This window comes from Ambystoma mexicanum, chromosome 5p (assembly GCF_040938575.1).
Source record: "Ambystoma mexicanum isolate Mex_15411 chromosome 5p, UKY_AmexF1_1, whole genome shotgun sequence".
NCBI lineage: Eukaryota > Metazoa > Chordata > Amphibia > Caudata > Ambystomatidae > Ambystoma > Ambystoma mexicanum.
The window spans coordinates 421,790,997-421,807,257 of NC_090930.1; the positions used below are offsets into that span (position 1 = coordinate 421,790,997).

A 16,261-nucleotide genomic window follows, 5' to 3' on the forward strand; every position below is an offset into this window, starting at 1 on the left:
GGCAGAGCACATTCCCGAAGGGGATGAAAGAGACGGGTTCTTAGTCATAGTTAGAGACGGCAAAGAAGCCATGTGCGAGTCTCTTCAATCTGGTCTGGATTCTGCTGATGGCATCAGCAAAGCCATGGCTACTAGCACCATTTTGCAATCCAGACTTCTCAAAATTCCCTTTGACAGGTCTCACCTTTTTGGCAAAAAGGCTGATGAGAGTCTTGAGAAGTTGCGGACCTCGAAGGCGGCAGCCAAATCTTCAGGTGCCGCTATTAAACAACCTCTTCCATTTCGACCTATTGAACAACCTTGTAGGGGTAGATCTTTTCGCTACTACTCCTCAGTTGGAAGTGTAAGAGGAAGGGCCATTCGAAGGGGCCAAAGAAGATTTCGTCGTGGTGGACGAGGAAGGGGTGCAAAGCCAGCTCAAGCAGGGACATCGTTACCATCTGCCACTGAATCAGCCGCCTCAAAACCTCAGAGTTCTTGATTCACAATTCACTGGTGGGAGGCAGACTGTCTCAGCATCTAGAAGAATGGCGAGACATTACTTCGGATGCTTGGGCTTTGGAAACTGTAGCCCAAGCGGTACTGCCTTCCTTTTATACGGAGACCTCTGGACAATCCACCGGGGAACCACTCTTTGAGAATTCCAGATTCGCTCCATGTGCAGGAGATTTGAACCCTGCTAGAGAAAGGTGCTATAGAACCGGTGCCTGTAGTGGCGAGGAACAAGGGTTGGTATTCCTCTTATTTCCTAATCCCCAAGAAAGACTGGGCAGACTGAGACCCATCTTGGACTTAAGATACTTGAACAAGTTCCTCAGGAAAGACAAGTTCAAGATAGTCACACTTTCTCAGATCCTTCAGACCCTCCAACTCCAGGATTGGATGGTGATTGGACCTTCAGGATGCTTATTCTCATGTGCCAATCCATCTCAAGCACAGAAAATACCTGAGGTTCGCAGTTGGCGGTTCTCATTATCAATTTCGAGTTCTGCCATTCGGGCTGACCTTCGGCCTGAGGGTTTTCACCAAACTGATGACTGTAGTGGCAGCAAGTCTCAGGAGATGGCGGGATTCACGTCTATCCCTAGCTGGACGATTGGCTGAGCCCACACCAACGATATGACAGTCAGCGGTCATTGGTCTCCATCAGAGTCCAAGCTTCACTAGCGCTGAAGGCTTTTCTGCCCTCTGTACGGGGAAAGAATGTCCTGATAATGACAGACAACAGTGGCCATGTACTACCTCAACAGGAGAGGAGGTGTAGGTTCACTACCACTGTGCAGAGAGGCAATGCAGCTCTGGTACTGGGCAATTCAAGAAGGAATCTCTCTAGCGGCAGTTCACCTAGCTGGAGAGGAAAACACGGCGGTGGACGCTCTGAGCAGGCAGAGCACAGTCTCCCACTAGTGGGAACTAGCTCAGAAAGTCCTTAAAGAGCTCTTCACCCCTTGGAGAGCCTCTCAAGTGGAACTGTTCACAACCAGAAGTGTGAACTGTATTGCTCCAGGGAATTTCCCCCAAGAGGAGCTCTTGGAGATGCGTTTGTGGTGGACTAGGTATTTCCACTCCTGTATGAGTTTCCTTCAGTCCTAGTCCTTCCTCAAGTGATAAGGAGGTTGAGAAAGTTCGGGAAACACACAATCCTTGTTGCCCCGGATTGGTCCAGGAGGACGTGGTACCCGGACCTACTGGACATGTCCATCTGTCCTCCAATATGTCTTCCACAAAGCGAGGACCTTCTCTCGTGAGAGGAGGGTTGGGTTCTCCATCCAGAGGTCAAAACACTCAACCATCACGCTTGGTTTCTGAAAGGCTGAGATGCAAGGATTGGGACCTCCCGGATGACGTAATGGAGATTTTGCTTTCGGCCAGAAGGCCAGCAACAAAGTCTTTGTACCGTTGCCGTTGGAATACATTCTGCAACTGGTGCAGAGAAAAGAATGTAGATACCTTTCTATGTAAAACACCAGATGTTTTATCCTTTTTACTATCTTTAACCAATCTGGGGCTCCAGATTGGTACTATTAAAGGCTATTTGACGGCGCTGTCCATCTTTAAGCGCTCGTCAGAGCAATGTTCATACTTCAAAATGTCACTGGTGACAAAATTCCTAATGGGGCTCACCAACATCCTGTCGAAAAGAACATTACCAGGTGTAAGTAACTTGTCCTTCTGCACCATGGGCTTAATACGCTAACTAAGTAACAAATCTAAAAACATTAAGGGGCTGATTCATGGAATTTGTGCGCCGACAATCGGGAATTTGTGTGCCATTCTGCCCGCAAATCCCTGTTTAACAAATGGGGATTTGCGGGCAGAATGGCGCAGAAATCCCCGTTTTTTTGGGCCCACAAATTCCATGAATCAGCCCGTAATTCTGGCAAAATTAAAAGGCGTTATACTTGATTTACGATGTCAGTTTAAAATCATACTGTTTGCAATTAAATTGACTTTCTACAAACATGCTTTTCAAATGTGCTGTTTTCCTAATGGGTGGCTTTTAAACTTAAAATTCTGTGTTTCAGTGACAATTCACAGGTGTTTCAACCTTATGCGATGCGAACTCGCAGGAACAGTACAACTGTTATGAACCGTCATAATCCGGTAAGTGTTCATAATATTGTAATTGTATTACTCTGTTAATTTCAAAATTGGCTGGAAGGTCAAGATCACACACATTGTTACTCATGATCTTTTACTCTGTTCGTATGATCACCCTTTGTTTATAGTGATATGTTTGTATTCCTCTTTAGTGATAATGTACAGATGGGTTGGTTTCTAATGTTTGGAATTCTGTAACTCTGTGAGCCATGCTACTATCGAGAATGGAAGATGATGGTTTCACCTAGACCTCGACTAGTGGAAGGAATTATTCCTTACTATAGGAGGAACTGTTTTGGAAGATCCGATATGATAGAGGGGATAGTGGGGGGTTGGTTTCTTAGCTGCCAAGTGGTCACATATCTGTGGCTCTGGCACTGGTTCCATGTTGTATGTTGCGCTGTTGTGACCGCACACCCTGCACGCCCCCCCCCGCCTCCCCCACACCCCCCTCATATTGAGTAAATGCGATTTTGGCTTCCTCAGAGGTTGAGGCTCTGAAGGAAGAGCAAAATAACACTAGAGCCTGTGAGTCATCTCTGAGGTTTGATAGGGCTAGCAGATGAAGTTCCAAGTTTGCAGAGGTTAACCAGAACTTTGACAGTATGCCCTGCCAGCTGCAGCATGTGGTGACAAGGGGAGGGTGACCTAAGGGGTGAGCCCCACAGCACAGCTGTCTTGGGAAAGATTTGGATTCAGCGGCAAGCAGTGAGTCCTTGTTAGGAACATTTTCCTTTTATGGGTAATTTTCCCTCCAGTTGTGAACCCCCCAACTTTTGTCTGACCATCCTAGCCTGACTTACAGTGGAGCCCAGCCTTCTGCTGTACTCCGCTGGGCTTTTGCTCATTTTGTCATGGGGAAACTGACATGCCCTTCAGACTGTCAGTACTGGGAGACTTTGTTTCCCTTAGTCTTTCACTTTATTGCCATTTGTTGGTAACTTTTTACCAGTCCATGATGTACCTTACAGTACTGTGCGCTGGGGGTCTCTTTTTCATCTTTAAGGCCATCGACACCCTCGAAGGATTTTTTGGTGAATGTACAAGTGTGTCCAGGATAGAGCTGGTGGCAGCAGCTTTTAAAACGTTTTTGACTCTTTTCTATGGTCCAAACCATGTTTACTGCGTTTGGGCCAGAACAGTAGCCAGTGCCTAAAATGGCCATGCCACCAGGTCCTTTGACCATTTTGTCCCTTTGCCTTCCCCAGGTCGAGCAGACCCGGGAAATTCCTTATTTGGTCATGCAGACCCCCGCGTGGGGCAGAGCTTTCACAGGCTTTTGCATGCCTTGTGTGTGTGTGCGCCCAGGATGTGGGCTGGAGTGGTCTAGTTCCAATACACATCCTGGGTGCCAGGACGTCTGGTGTGCTGGGATGACTGGGGCCACTGTGGTCACTGTGGTCCGTGATTGGTCCACGTCGGATGCTTCAATGTGAGCAGATCTCGTATTGGTGTCTTTGTTTTGGTGCAAAGGTGATTCTGGATAAGAGAAGGCACTCTAAACCTATTCCAGGTCGATCTTCTGAGTTCACACCGAACTTAGTAAAGGAGCCAAGTATTCTGAACCCGAAGAAGCAGCACACTGGAACCTCTGGTGACCCGCTGGAAGGTTTGGCACACTGGACCCCGCTGTTGTCTCGTCGGAGCCCCTGTTTCTCATCGATCACAGAAGGCCTGCAAGGACGTTTCGACCCATTGGAGGAGTGGGACGAACTACTCTCGGCACCTCCTGCTTAACCTGTAAGCAAGCCTTTTCGGAAGTGTTCCTGGACCGCCCAGCGAACTGCCCAGCTCGTAAGGGACCTTTGTCCTGGAACCGCCACTGTCTCGAGTTTCGACTTGAGCCTTTGGGGACCGTAAGCTCTTGGTAGAAGGCACTCTCCCGCCGAGTTTCATACATCTAGCATTCCTAGGTCTGGAATTAGGAGAGTCTGTCTAAACCCGAGCATACACAGGATCTGTGTCGCCACGCTTTGTTGACTAACTTTGTGGGTGCCTTGCTCCTGTGCCCCCCTCTGCCCTAAGATGAGCTGCAATGGAACTGGCCCGATTCCCTACACCAGAAGCAGAGAAATTTCCACTGTCCCCCCACGGACTGAGGTCCCGGAATGCAGCCCCTGAAAGCTGCAGAGACGCGCAACTGTGGATTCTAACTTGCAGGCGAACTGGACTTGACTAGCGAAGTTTGGTCCGGAGTGTGTTGAGGGTCGGTAAGTACTTGCAACCCGCACCAGTGGCCCCTGGCGCATCTATATACTTCGGAGGCATAAACTTTTACAACATACAACACAGGTCATTAGTATGGAAGTATCCAACATGTACCCCTATTATGACTTTGTTGCTTTCTGCTTATGAACAGCTGCCCCCGAGATTTTACCTTTAACCCCTAACAACCCCTTCCCCCCCTTCCAGAGTCTTCTATACCGTACTGTTACTTTCCTTTCTAGGAGACCAGGCCCTTATTTTGTGTCGTGCTGTCAGCAAACATGAATGTTTTTGAGAATCTGTGGTTTGTGGAAGTGGGCTTCTCTGTCCTCCACAAACTCCTGGAAGGGGCCCCATACTGACAGAAATTTCAGATATTTACCTGCTTTTAGGGCACATACTTTTTCCATTGCCATGACCCCCCCCCGACCTTGACCCACCCCCATGGCGTTGTTGGGCCTTCTTTAGTCTTTCAGCGTTGTGCCAATGTCATTCTTGCCATCATCAAAAGGTGCGTTATTAGAGGAGGTGTGTGTCCTGAAGCAGCGTAAGTCTCTTCTGATACAGATCCTAATAGGATTATTTTTGGCATTGGTGGCAATTCCCTTCCGGTTATGTCTTTGATATGCCCTAGGATTTCCTTCCAGTTTATCATTGCTTTAGGACATGCCCACCACATGTGGTACAAATCCCCCCTCTCCCCACATTGTCTCCAACATTCCATTGGGTACTTGGCACTAATTTTGTGTAGGCAGTAGGGGGGCATGCACCATCTGTAGCATAGTTTATACGCTGATCCTTGATCGCTGTACATCTTGATGATTTGTGCGCTCTCCACCATATCTGGCCCCATTCCTCTTCCTTATCTTTTACCCAATTCTCCTTGTACAGGAGCTTGTCTTCTTGTTGTGCCTTATCTAACAGTCTATATAGTCTGGTTATCCTTCCCTCCGTCACTCCTTCCTGCATGGTTAGTTCCAGACATGATGGGGGGGGGGCCTAGTTCCTGCCTTTTTCACTGCTGGATGGGAGATCCAATGTCTTATTTGTGTATATTTGTACCTTTCTCTTTCCCCTATTCCAAATGTCTTTTTACACTCCGTGAAGGCTAGAGGGGCACCTTCGTGGTACATTTCCATTAGGGTCAGAGCATCCGCCCCCTTCCATCCTTCCCAGAATTTCTGCTGTAGGCCCGGTGTTAAGTCTGCGTTATGTGCCACAGGGGAGAACGGGCCTAATCCTCGCCTAATGTTTTTCATGTGCAGTGCTTTGTCCCAACTGCGCAGTGATGTTTTGGTAGCCTCAAACAATGTACCCCCTATTTTGCAGGCTCCGCTGCTTAGTGATTGTAGTGCTTTTAACAGGATTGAGGTAGGTTCCTGTTCTATCCCACACCATCCTTTTGAGTTGTCCCGCCCATTTTAGCATTGGTGCCAGGTGTGCTGCCAGAATATATCGCCCAATGTCCGGGACCCCCAAGCCCCCAAGGAGCGGAGGGTGTGCCAGAATGCGTTGTCGTATCCTGGGTCTCTTTTTTTGCCAAATTAAATTGAATATTGCATTCTGAAGTTCCTTAATCATTCGGGGAGGGACTTCTGTGGGCACCGAGCTCACCACATACAGTGAGTGGGGGAGAAGGGTCATTTTTACTGCAGAAATTCTTGCGAACCAAGATAGTTCTTGGTGTCACATCTTTGCATATCCTCCTGGAGTTGCTTATAGAGATGCAGGATATTTGCTTTATATAAGTTCCCCGTTTCCCTCGCTTGATATATACCCAGATACTCTAGTCCATCTTTTTCCCAGATTAGGGGGTATGTTTTCTCCAGGCCCTCGATGACCCCCGCTCTCTTCTGTTCTATTTAATGCTTTGGATTTGGAGTAGTTTACTGCGAACCCTGATATGCTGGCAAATTTCTCTAGCTTCGCAAATGCCTTAGGCAATGTGTTCCTAGTGTCTTCCATGTAGAGCATTACATCATCCGCGTATAGGGCGATTTCTTTCTTTTTTTTTTTTTCTTTTTTGTGTTGCACCCCTGCTTTGTACTCCCTTTATTTCCGGATCTCTTCTTACCTGTACTGCACAGGGCTCCTTAGCCATCGCAAAGATTAGAGGGGAAAGGGGACACCCCTGTCGTGTACCCTCCATGTTAACCTGTTTTGACTTTTGGCCATTTATTATGAAGTACGTAGATGGGAGTTGGAAATTCGCTAGTACCATTTTACTGATTGTTGCTCCACACCCAAAACGCTCTTGGACTAGCTTTTAGGTATTCCCAGTCTAGGCTGCCGAAGGCCCGTCTAGGGCTGCAACTGAGAACCTTAGTTTCGTTCTTGACCCCATGTCAATAATGTCAGTGGCCCATCTAACATTGTCTTGCGTGTGTCTTCCTTGACTAAATCCCGCCTGATCTTATATAATTTTGCATCTGTGTTCATAAGCGCTATTGGGCGTTAGCTGGCGCATTTAGAGGGATACTTGCCTTGTTTTAGGGTTAATATTGTCATCGATATCCCCATGTCTTCCGAGACCAACCCTGTCTCTCCTATGACATTGAAGAGGCGGGTGAGAGGAGCTAACTGGTGTGTGCGGAACTTTTGATAATAACCATTTCCCAAACCACTTGGGCCCGGTTTATTCCGCGGTAATGCTGAAATTGCATCGCTAACTTCTTGGGCCGTTATCTGTCCACCTAGTATTTCTCTGTCGTGTTTTGAGAGTTGGGGCGGGGGGGGTTTGCGGGTATCTAGGATTTCTGCTTAGTCAAATCTAGGTTTTCACTACATAGTAGCTCTTCATGGAACTGGACCACTATATCTAACTTCTCCTTCTCTGTTGTGCGTACTCCCGCCCCCCCCCCCCCACTCCCCCATGTGTATTCTTAAGGCGTGCAATGTAATTGCGTGTTTTTTGTTTCTTCAGTTTGGCTGCGAGGAATCTATTCGCTTTCCCTCCTTGTATATAGTATGATTGTTTGTTGCTCAATAGTGTCTGCACCACTCTTTCTGATGTTTGTTAATCTGCTTAGAATCACATGCTGTGCATAGGTCCGACATCCAGTGGTCACTGCGGAGTATTGCATTTTGTTTTTCGTAGTCGAAAAGGGGACGTCGACAAGGCGTGTCTGTAACACTATCCCTATAGTGACGTGCGTTGTACCCACAATCCCTCACGCGTCGAGGTCCCTCAGATTGTTTTTTTCCGCCCAGTTTCTGGTCGCCTTTCGCGGAGCTCCTAGAGAGACATTGCTATACTTACCACGGACCTCGGTCCTTTTGTCATAACTTAATATACTGATAACGATCCCTCCCCCTCGACGTTAGCTGTGAAGCTGTTTCTCCGCCGAACTGATTTTCGACGGAGAGGAAGAGCGGAGGAGATCCTTCGGCGCTGCCGAACACGTGGCCTGGCCTCGACGGCCAACTTACAGTAGGGAGAGTGGTGGTTAGAACTTTGTCTCTTCTCTTTGAGAATGTCTTTCTTTCTCCCTTTTCTTTCCCTTGGGGTTGTTATCGCCAGCTATTATTGCCTCAGCTATGGAGAGGACACCATTTAAGTTTTGCCCACGCTGCAGGGGCAAATATACTTGGAAAGATAAGCACAAGCTCTGTAATCGTTGCTTACCCCTCGATCACATAGAGAACAGCTGCGCAGCCTGCAAGCTCTTAAAACCCAGGACTCTTAAAGAACGTAGGGTTAAGAGGTGGGCGGACTACGCGATGTCGAAGTCAGTTTCCTCACCCGCTGCCGCTGTTACTGAAAGTGACGAGGAGTGCGATAACTCGACGTCCGTTACGGAAGTCATGAACCCCCAGAAGTAGCGCTCCCGCTCCTCGTCGTCCGTCCCCGGCCCTGACGGGCTCGGCTCACGCCCTGCTTATGGGGATGAACACCCCGGCGACAAGGACGCACACAAACCCCATAAGGCTAAACACACTACCCACGGCTCTTCTTCGTCGAGAACGAAGGATCCATCAGCGCCGAAGGGGACGCAGGGCACTCCGGCATCTACCGCAGACCGTAAAGGTCACAAGCCCCACCCGCAAACGCAGCCGCGACCAGCGATTGGGCTTCCATCTAACACGGGCGCTACCCCAAAAACATCCGACGCAACGCTCCATAGAGCGACCGTCGAGGTACAACGCGCAACGCACACAACATCGACACCAGAGCCCTCGACGGACAAAATCGTGGCCGAGAGCCTAGCGAGAATTGTCGCCGAAGACAAACGTACGCGGACGACGAAACAAACGTCGAATACCGCGTCGAAAAAACACAAAAGTAGCCAGGAACTGCCCCTTTCTCCAGAGGACGCTTCCGAACTACCTGAAGGCTTTTCAGAAGGAGACGGGAACCTCTCGTCGACGTTGTGGGAGCGTTCGAAACGATTCGAAGGCGAAAACACTAATTTCCCCCCTCTAGACTATTCAGGGGTACCCCATGAGACCCTTGAAAGACTCCATTCTTGCATGGAGAAAATGGAAAGGTTTCTAGGAAACCAAGACCCACCCACTCACAAAAGACAAAGAGAATGGCCACAGGATGACCCTAGAGTCAAGATTCCTAGGCTGGTTGACCTCACCGAGGAGGAGCAATACCTCCAAGAAGATGAGTGTTTGGGTGGAGAAGAAGAGGTAGAACTTGAGGAAGAGGGGTTCGAAGAAGATCCTTACACCACTGCTACAGGGTTTGAAGAGGATACAGCTACCTCGCAGCCCTGGCATTCACCGTCAGTGCAGCCTTGGCAATCCCCATCAGTACATTCAGACCCTGATGCCTTTCTCCCTTCTCCTCTCAAGGATTCACATGGGAACTCCTCTCCCATAGATGACCAACCTTCCCTCAATGCACTATTGCGCAAGGCAGCAGCGCATTTTGAGATTGATACAGGGGAAACTCTTCCAGACATTGACTTTGTAGAAAAAGTCATCAAAGAAAAAGCCCCTGTTAGCCAATCTATTCCACTCCTGGCTTCTATTAAAAGAAGAATTTCTCCTTCCCTTACTAACCCAGCTTTAGTAAGAGGGGTCAACCCTAGAATAGAAAAGCTCTTCAGCCCTTCATCCTCTGACCCTTTATACATCAGAGGACACTCTATTCCGGACTCCCTTGTGGTTACCAACACAAGAAAAAGAGCAGGGGTGCCACTATCCACTAGTGAAGCACCTCCAGACAAAGAAGGCAAAAAACACTACGCACTGGGGAAGAGAATCACGACCTCCGCCGCCTTCTCTACTAGAATTGCTAATAACTCACTTTTAGCTAGCTACGCAGATGCACAGTGGAACAAGCTGCGCAGCGAAGCAGAGGAAGCACCTGAACCTCTGCGTTCTCGCCTGCTAGCTATAATATCAGAGGGCACACTGGTAAACCAGGGCATCGTTAAGAACTCCCTAGATGCCGCTGAGACGGCTGGCCGCTCCCTAGTGCAGGGAATACTTCTCAAGCGCCACGTTTGGCTACGCAATTCAGGTTTTAAGCCCGAAACCCAAGCCTCCCTCATAAATAAACCCATTGAACAGACGCATCTGTTTGGGAAAGCAGTAGATGAGGCCCTAGAACATGCTAAAAAAGAGTTTGATACCATCAAGACTCTTGATCAAATTTCTAGGCCCCCTAACAGGCGAGGCTATGGTAATAAACGCTCCTTTCGTGGCCAAAGACAGCAGCAGAACCAACAACAACAATATTACTCTGGCTCCAACTGGCCCACTAACCAGGGTAACACCCAGTTCAGTCAAAGAGGCCAACGCCGTGGCAAAGGAAGAGGTCGTGGCTCCAGCCCCAGAGGTTCCACGCCCAATACCAGCAAATGACCCGAAAATTCGGGTCCCCTCCCATACATCACCGGTCGGGGGCCGGCTAACATCGTTCCTTTCAGCATGGGAGGGAGTCACGTCAGACCGTTTGGTATTATCCACCATAGCCCACGGATACAGCATCGAGTTCAACGGTTCCCCGAAGTACAAACCCCCACGGAACCGGCGCATGACACCGCAACACCTCTCCATTCTTCTTCAAGAGGTGGAAGAACTACTGAAGAAAGAAGCTATAGAGCCCGTCCCCCTATCACAGGTAACGGAAGGTATTTATTCAGTGTACTTCCTTGTACCCAAAAAGGACTTAACCATGCGCCCTGTATTAGATCTGCGCCCAGCGAACATATTTGTCAAACCCCAAAAGTTTCCTATGGTGACCTTACAGGAGGTAATCCCACTGTTATCACAAGGGGATTACATGACAACACTGGACATGAAAGATGCATACTTTCATATTTTAATGTTGACATCGCACAGAAAATACCTCAGGTTCAAAATAGAGGACAAACACTACCAGTTCAGAGTACTACCCTTCGGGATAGCATCTGCACCAAGGGTATTCACGAAAGTACTGGCAGTGGCAGCGGCCCACCTGCGCAGATTATCCATCCCGGTATACCCTTACCTCGACGACTGGCTCATAACAGGGGATTCTTACGAAACATGCTTCTCCAATACCCAAAAGACCGTAGACCTTTTGTCCCAACTGGGCTTCTCCATCAACGAAAAGAAGTCCAGCTTAGACCCCAGCCAAACCAAACAATTCCTAGGGGCTCTAATTCGAACAAAGGACGGCCTCGTATTCCCCTCCAACGAGAGGGTCCAAAACATGCTGTTTCAAATTCCCCATTATGTAGCAGGCCCAGAGGTGACGGTACGCAAAGCAATGCGCTTGCTAGGGATGATGGCGTCATGTATTTATTTGGTACCTCACGCGCGCCTGCGCATGCGCCCAATGCAAGAGTGGCTCTACAGCCAGTGGTGTCAGGCCAGCGGACAATGGGACGATCTAGTGGTGGTCTCGCAGGCCTTGGTTCTCTCGCTACGGTGGTGGACAAAAGAAAACCTGTTATTAGGGAAAACTTTTGCCACACCCGCAGTGGAAGCCACTCTAACCAGAGACGCATCCCTTACAGGATGGGGGGCTCACCTATCCCATCAGACGGCACACGGAGTGTGGACTCCGAGTTTAGCATCCAAGCATATAAACCTGCTGGAACTACTAGCGGTGTTCAAAGCACTGAAAGCCTTTCAGGAACACTTACAAGGAAAGACAGTGATGGTCCTCACAGACAGCACCACAGCCATGTACTACCTCAACAAGCAAGGGGGCACTCACTCTCCAGGACTGTCCAAACTGTCCCAGAATATATGGAAGTGGGCTCTCAAACACAACATGTTCCTACTATCACAACATGTACCAGGGGAACTCAATCTGCTAGCAGACAAACTCAGCAGAGACTTCCCCCTGCCCGAAGAGTACGAATGGCAATTGCACGAAGACATCGTCTTAGACGTCTTCACGCAATGGGGATTCCCGGAAATAGACCTGTTCGCAACCCTGGAGAACTCACAATGCCAAAGTTACGCCTCCAGGTACCCCCAGAACCAGTCCAAGGGGAACGGTCTGTCGATTCAATGGTCAGGGAAATTTGTTTACGCCTTTCCCCCGACTCCCCTTCTCAACAAAGTGGTGCACAAGATGCACCAGGAGCAGGTTACCATAATACTAGTGGCCCCAATGTGGGCCCGGCAGCCATGGTTCGCTCACTTGATGGAGATGTCCCTATCTCCCCCAATGAAACTTCCCTGCCCGTACAACATGCTGTCACAAGACAAGGGCAGGACACTGCATCCATGCCCTCAGACCATGAACTTAGCAGCCTGGCTCCTGAGATCATAGAATTTGGACATTTACAACTCCCACAGAGATGTATGGACATCCTCAGGGAAGCCAGAAAACCTAATACTCGACACTGCTATTCTAGCAAATGGAAAAGATTCGTTATCTGGTGTAGAGGTACTAGCATTAACCCAGTTGACTGCTCTCCTACTGACATTATTCTATACTTGACCCATTTACTGGATTCAGGTTTAGTGTTCAATTCCATTAAAGTCCACCTAGCGGCACTTTCTGCATACACCACTTCCCAACTTAAAGTGTTGTGGTGGAAGATACCAGTTATCAAAGCCTTCATGGAGGGGGTAAAGAGGATACACCCTCCGATAGCTAACCCAGCTCCCGGATGGGACTTAAATGTGGTACTTTCCAGACTCATGGGCCCTCCCTTCGAACCCATGCACAAGGCAACTCTTAAAGATATCACCCTTAAGACTGCTTTCCTAATAGCTATCACCTCCATTAGGAGAGTAAGTGAACTACAGGCTCTTTCTGTACTAGACCCCTTCGTAACAGTTCACAAAGATAAGGTGGTTCTACGCACACACCCAAGGTTTGCACCTAAATTCATCTCGAAATTTCATGTAAACCAAACTATAGAACTACCAACGTTCTTTCAAAACCCTTCCAGCTCGGGAGAAAAAAGTCTGCATACACTAGATGTACGCAGAGCTGTCATGTTCTACATGGAAAGAACCAGACCACTGAGAAAGACTAATCAGTTCTTTGTCTCGGTGGCAGCAGGAAGAGAAGGAGATGCGGTCTCAAAATCCACTATATCTAGATGGATTGTTCAATGCATCACTCTCTGTTACACTCTTGCTAAGAGAGAACTACCCTTCAAGCCAAGAGCACATTCCACTCGAGGCACTGGGGCTTCCATAGCATTCATTGCAAATGTTCCCCTTGAGTCCATCTGCAAAGCGGCTACCTGGAGTTCTGTGCACACCTTTACAAAACACTACTGTCTAGATGCACACTCTAGATCTGACTCCCAGGTGGGACAGGCAGTATTAAGACATCTTTTCTCTACTGTTCCTTCTCATAACCCACCGCCAACTCCGGGTACTGCTCGCTAGTCTATGCACAGCATGTGATTCTAAGCAGATTAACAAACATCAGAAGACAATGCATTACTTACCGTAAAAGCATTTCTGATGGTTGTATCTGCTTAGATTCACATGCGCCCACCCTTCCTCCCCGCTCGGATGGAAGGAACATAGACTTCCTTTTATATCTCTCTTTTCTGTACTCACTCACGTCTATAAGGCTCCCTCAGGGCAGAAAAATACAAACAGAGGGACCTCTACGCGTGAGGGATTGTGGGTACAACGCACGTCACTATAGGGATAGTGTTACAGACACGCCTTGTCGACGTCCCCTTTTCGACTACGTAAAACAAAATGCAATACTCCGCAGTGACCACTGGATGTCGGACCTATGCACAGCATGTGAATCTAAGCAGATACAACCATCAGAAATGCTTTTACGGTAAGTAATGCATTGTCATCTTCCATATGGTTTTCTAACTGGGCTCTGATTGTCTTTAATTCCTGCAGTGTTTTTTGTGTTTGTCAGGTTTTATGTTTTCCCTCCGTCTCCTGTAATTCCCCTTCCAGCTTTTGTGTTATCAGGGCCCTCTCTCTGTAGTGTGCGGCAGCCTGGGTGATGAATCGTGGTGTGGATCTAACTTGTTGCCCTCGCCCTTCTCCTTGTTACTCATTTGGGTCTCCCCCTTCCTTCGTTTCAGGTCTCCCTTCATCCTCCCGGACTCTGGACCTGTTTTCATATTCAGTGACTTTCTTCTTTCCCCTCCCCTTTCTCCCCTGGACCCCACCCCCTCCCCTTATCCCTTCCTTGGGTTCGTCTGTGGCCAGGGTTCCTAGGAATCCTCCCTGGTGACCCCCTCGGGTGTTGGGCCACATTCACCCTCAGGTTGTCTGAGTGCCGGGATTTTTGCATATCCTGATTCGGATTCTCACATATGATGACCTCCTACCTCCGTGCAGACTCTCATATGTTGCTTCTTGCGGCCCATTTCTCCTGAATTGTTGCATCTTAGTTGTCTGCTTCCTACGATGAGTTGCGTGTCCCTCATATTCTGATCATTCTTGATGTTTATATGGGCCAGTCAGTTTCTTTTCTCTGCCAATTCTCTTTTTCTTTTATATCGACCATTCCCAGGGGTTGTCCTGGCTATTGGGGATGTTGTGCTGCAGACTGACCTCAGTTTGATTCCTCTCTCCTTCCAGTTGTAGCAGTGAGAGTCCCTCTTCGCATGTACTGATTCTCCTCTGGAGAAGGATAGGCTGAACGGATAGGCACATCTGTATGCTATGTGTTTTGCCTGCAGGGCTTTCGTGACCGGCTGCATTAGTCTCCTTTTATGGAGTGTGACTAGTGCCAGGTCTTGGTATAGTTGTATGCGACATCCATTAATTGTTAAGTCGTGAGTATGCGCTGCTCTCAGGATGTCTTCTTTCAGACCATATGACGTCATGACCATCAGCACATCTCTGGGTCTTGCCCCCGGCTCATTCCTTTTAGGACCTACTCGATGTATCCTGTCGAATTCAATCTTTTCCGGTTGGGTGTCATTCAGTAAACTGCTGAAGCATTGCTGCATAGTGTCTCGCATGTGTTTGTCCTGCACCGATTCAGCCAGGCCTTTGACCCTGATATTAGATCTACGCGACCTGTTTTCCAAGTCTTCGGCCTGGAGTTCTAGATTATTTGTTGTTCTGGCCACTTGGTCCAGTAAAACACTGTTTTGTTTCGCTTCTTCCGCCATACATGAGTCAGTTTTCTACTACGTCCACCCTGTCACCCAGGTCATTCATTTCTATTCTGACCTCCTGCAGGGAGGATTTCAATTCTTCCTTCATGAGCCCAAGTTGATTTTCGAACATGTTCGTTAGTCTGGCTTCCATTCCTTTCAGGCAGTTTAAAAGCTCCTCTTTGTCAGAAGCCATTGTGAACGGAGAAGTGCTGCATTCTGCCAGTAACTGTTCTCGTGAAGGCGTGGGAGATGGTGGGGGGCCAAGGGCGGTCAACTTGCTGTTTTTGACTCCAGCACTTTTCTAGCTGGCCTTCTTTGCTTCTAGCTGGTGTTTTTGTTCTTGTCGCAGCGTTTCTCACTTTAGCTCCCGGCATTGGAGTTACCCTGTGCGGGTTCGGTCGGGGGGTGGGGTGGGGGTGGCTCTACTGTATTTTCTTTTGGGGAGGCTGAGGTTCGGGGTTATGAGCAGAGGACACCTCTGTCGCAGTTTCTTTATCTTGAGAGTCCCTCACCTTGCTTCTGCAGTCTTTTCCTTCCCCTTAGAATCTGTCGACTCCTTCTGGTGCTTAGGTTATGTCTATGTTTTGCCCGGGTGCGTAGCGTTTCGGATATTTTACGGATTTGTTGTGGAATAGCTCATTCTTTCCCTTTTCCCTAAATTATGGTAGCTGGTATGGGTATACTTCCAGGGCTTGAGCTACTAACTAGTCGCCCTACCACGTCCCGCTGCGTGCTATGTCAGCAGGTGTGTAGGTATTGCTTTAAGGATCTGAATCTGCCAGGAAAGTGTCTGCATTTATCGGGGATTTTGACACTTTTAGAGCTGCAGCCACTTAGTTTACCTTTTTTCCAGTTGCCGAAAGGGGACCAGAGGGGGGCTGCCCTGAATCCTCGGGCCCCACTGTTTTGATGTTGCCCTTCAGCCCGAACTCGTCCCCCCAGGGCCAACCTTTAGG

At 48.6% G+C, this 16,261-nt stretch overlaps 1 protein-coding gene across 2 annotated transcripts in view; it reads left to right on the forward strand.

Annotated features, from left to right (window-relative positions):
• PABIR2 (PABIR family member 2) overlaps window positions 1-16,261 on the forward strand; it is an 812,224-nt gene that overhangs the window by 129,961 nt on the left and 666,002 nt on the right. For both annotated transcript variants that reach the window (XM_069612821.1, XM_069612822.1), the window contains exon 2: window positions 2,526-2,604. In XM_069612821.1, the coding sequence (XP_069468922.1) occupies window positions 2,526-2,604 (79 nt within the window). The remainder of the gene's footprint in view (window positions 1-2,525; window positions 2,605-16,261) is intronic.